The following is a 1,428-nucleotide window of genomic DNA, read 5'->3' as shown; positions in this document are numbered from 1 at the left end:
GGTGGGGCGGTGGCGGCAGGGCGTGGCAGAGGTGGGGCGGGTGCGGTCCGGGGGTCGGGGCGCGGTTTGCGCGGCACGCGTCTGGCAGGGCGGCCCGACGGCGAGCGGCTGGCCCGATGAGCATCCGCCACAGCCACCCCACAGCCACCCCCCACACACACGCCCGCCCCGCTCACCAGCTGCGCCCTGCTCTTGGCCTGCGGGATGACCTCAATGATGCCCTGCTCGTGGCCGGTGGGCACCACGCCATACGGCGCCAGGTACAGCGGCAGGCCCGCCCGGTCAAACGCCCCCTTGAGCAGCCGCATCACCTGGCAGGGCGGCGGGCGCAGGGAGGCAGGCAGTGGGTGGGGGGCGGGAGCAGGGGCGCCTGCCAGGCGTCTGCAGCAAGCGCCGCTGCAGCGAGCAAGCACATGCGGGAGGGGGCAGGTTTGGGGCGCCAGGCAGCGCCGGCGCCGCCGCCCACCTGCAGCGCCAGCACATCCTGCCTGCAGTCGTCCCCTACTTTGAAGATGCAGGCCTGCACCTTCTCCCGCCTGCCCAGATCGTCAGCCTGCTCGCACCGGAAGGCAGCCAGGATGGGGCACTTGGCGGCGCTCTGCGGCAGGAGGAGGGGGAGGGGGCAACAGCAGAGGGGGTGGGGTCACGGAGGCGGGGCGGGGCTGAGCCCGAGGTGGGGCCGCGTGCCGCCTGGCCGGGGCCAGCAGCGCGGCGCTTGTCGGGCTGTGTCACACCCCGACAGCCTGCAGGGGAGGCGCCCCCCGGCTCGCCACAGGGAAGCGCCGCCGCCGCGCCATGTCCCGGCCAGGCAGGCGGGCGGTCACCTGCATGGGCGCTGCGCTCTCCGGGATCAGCGCCAGCACGCGGCAGTCTGGGTTGGTGGGTATGTACAGGTCCTGGCGCGGCACCTCAATCCCCTCCAGAAACTTGACGGCGGCCGCCTTGCGCTCGTCCTGCGGGCAGGCGGCAGGGCAGGCGGACGCGGGCCACTGGGCAACCCACGGCACGTGGCCCGCTGCACAGCGCCGCCAGGCGGAGGCACGCGCCACGGCACAGCCCCAGCTGCCCCCGCCCCACACTCACCCCTCCCCCGCCGCCAGGCCAGGCCGCGCCACACCACCACAGCCCCAGCTGCCCCTGCCCCACACTCACCCCTCGCCCGCCAGGCCACGCCCCCACCTCGCCACCAGCCCCCACCACCACACCGCACCACCCCGCACCCCCACCTTGGGCACCGGGTACAGCTTGCCCGACACGGCGGTGACTTCGTCGAAGAAGGCCAGCTCAGCATCCAGCCGCTCCCGCACCGCGCCGTGCAGCTCCCCCAGCAGCCGCCCCCGCACGCGGTCGGCCACCGCCCACAGCCCAGAGTCGGTGGGCGGGCTCCAGTTGGAGCGCTTGACCTGGCGCAGGGTGGTCGGCGGGATC

The 1,428-nt window shown here is 75.0% G+C and overlaps 1 protein-coding gene across 1 annotated transcript in view; it reads right to left on the bottom strand.

Annotated features, from left to right (window-relative positions):
• The window catches only part of CHLNCDRAFT_134867 (hypothetical protein), a gene marked incomplete at both ends in the record, with an annotated part of 3,665 nt that overhangs the window by 1,223 nt on the left and 1,014 nt on the right, over nt 1-1,428 (bottom strand). Inside the window, 4 exons of the mRNA XM_005846878.1 lie at nt 158-311; nt 467-598; nt 825-953; nt 1,227-1,403. Coding sequence (XP_005846940.1) covers nt 158-311; nt 467-598; nt 825-953; nt 1,227-1,403 — 592 coding nt within the window. The remainder of the gene's footprint in view (nt 1-157; nt 312-466; nt 599-824; nt 954-1,226; nt 1,404-1,428) is intronic.

The sequence above is a fragment of the Chlorella variabilis genome (genome assembly GCF_000147415.1).
Source record: "Chlorella variabilis unplaced genomic scaffold CHLNCscaffold_12, whole genome shotgun sequence".
Lineage (NCBI taxonomy): Eukaryota > Viridiplantae > Chlorophyta > Trebouxiophyceae > Chlorellales > Chlorellaceae > Chlorella > Chlorella variabilis.
Note: the sequence above shows the minus strand (reverse complement) of the source record. Positions and strands in the feature narration are given on the sequence as shown.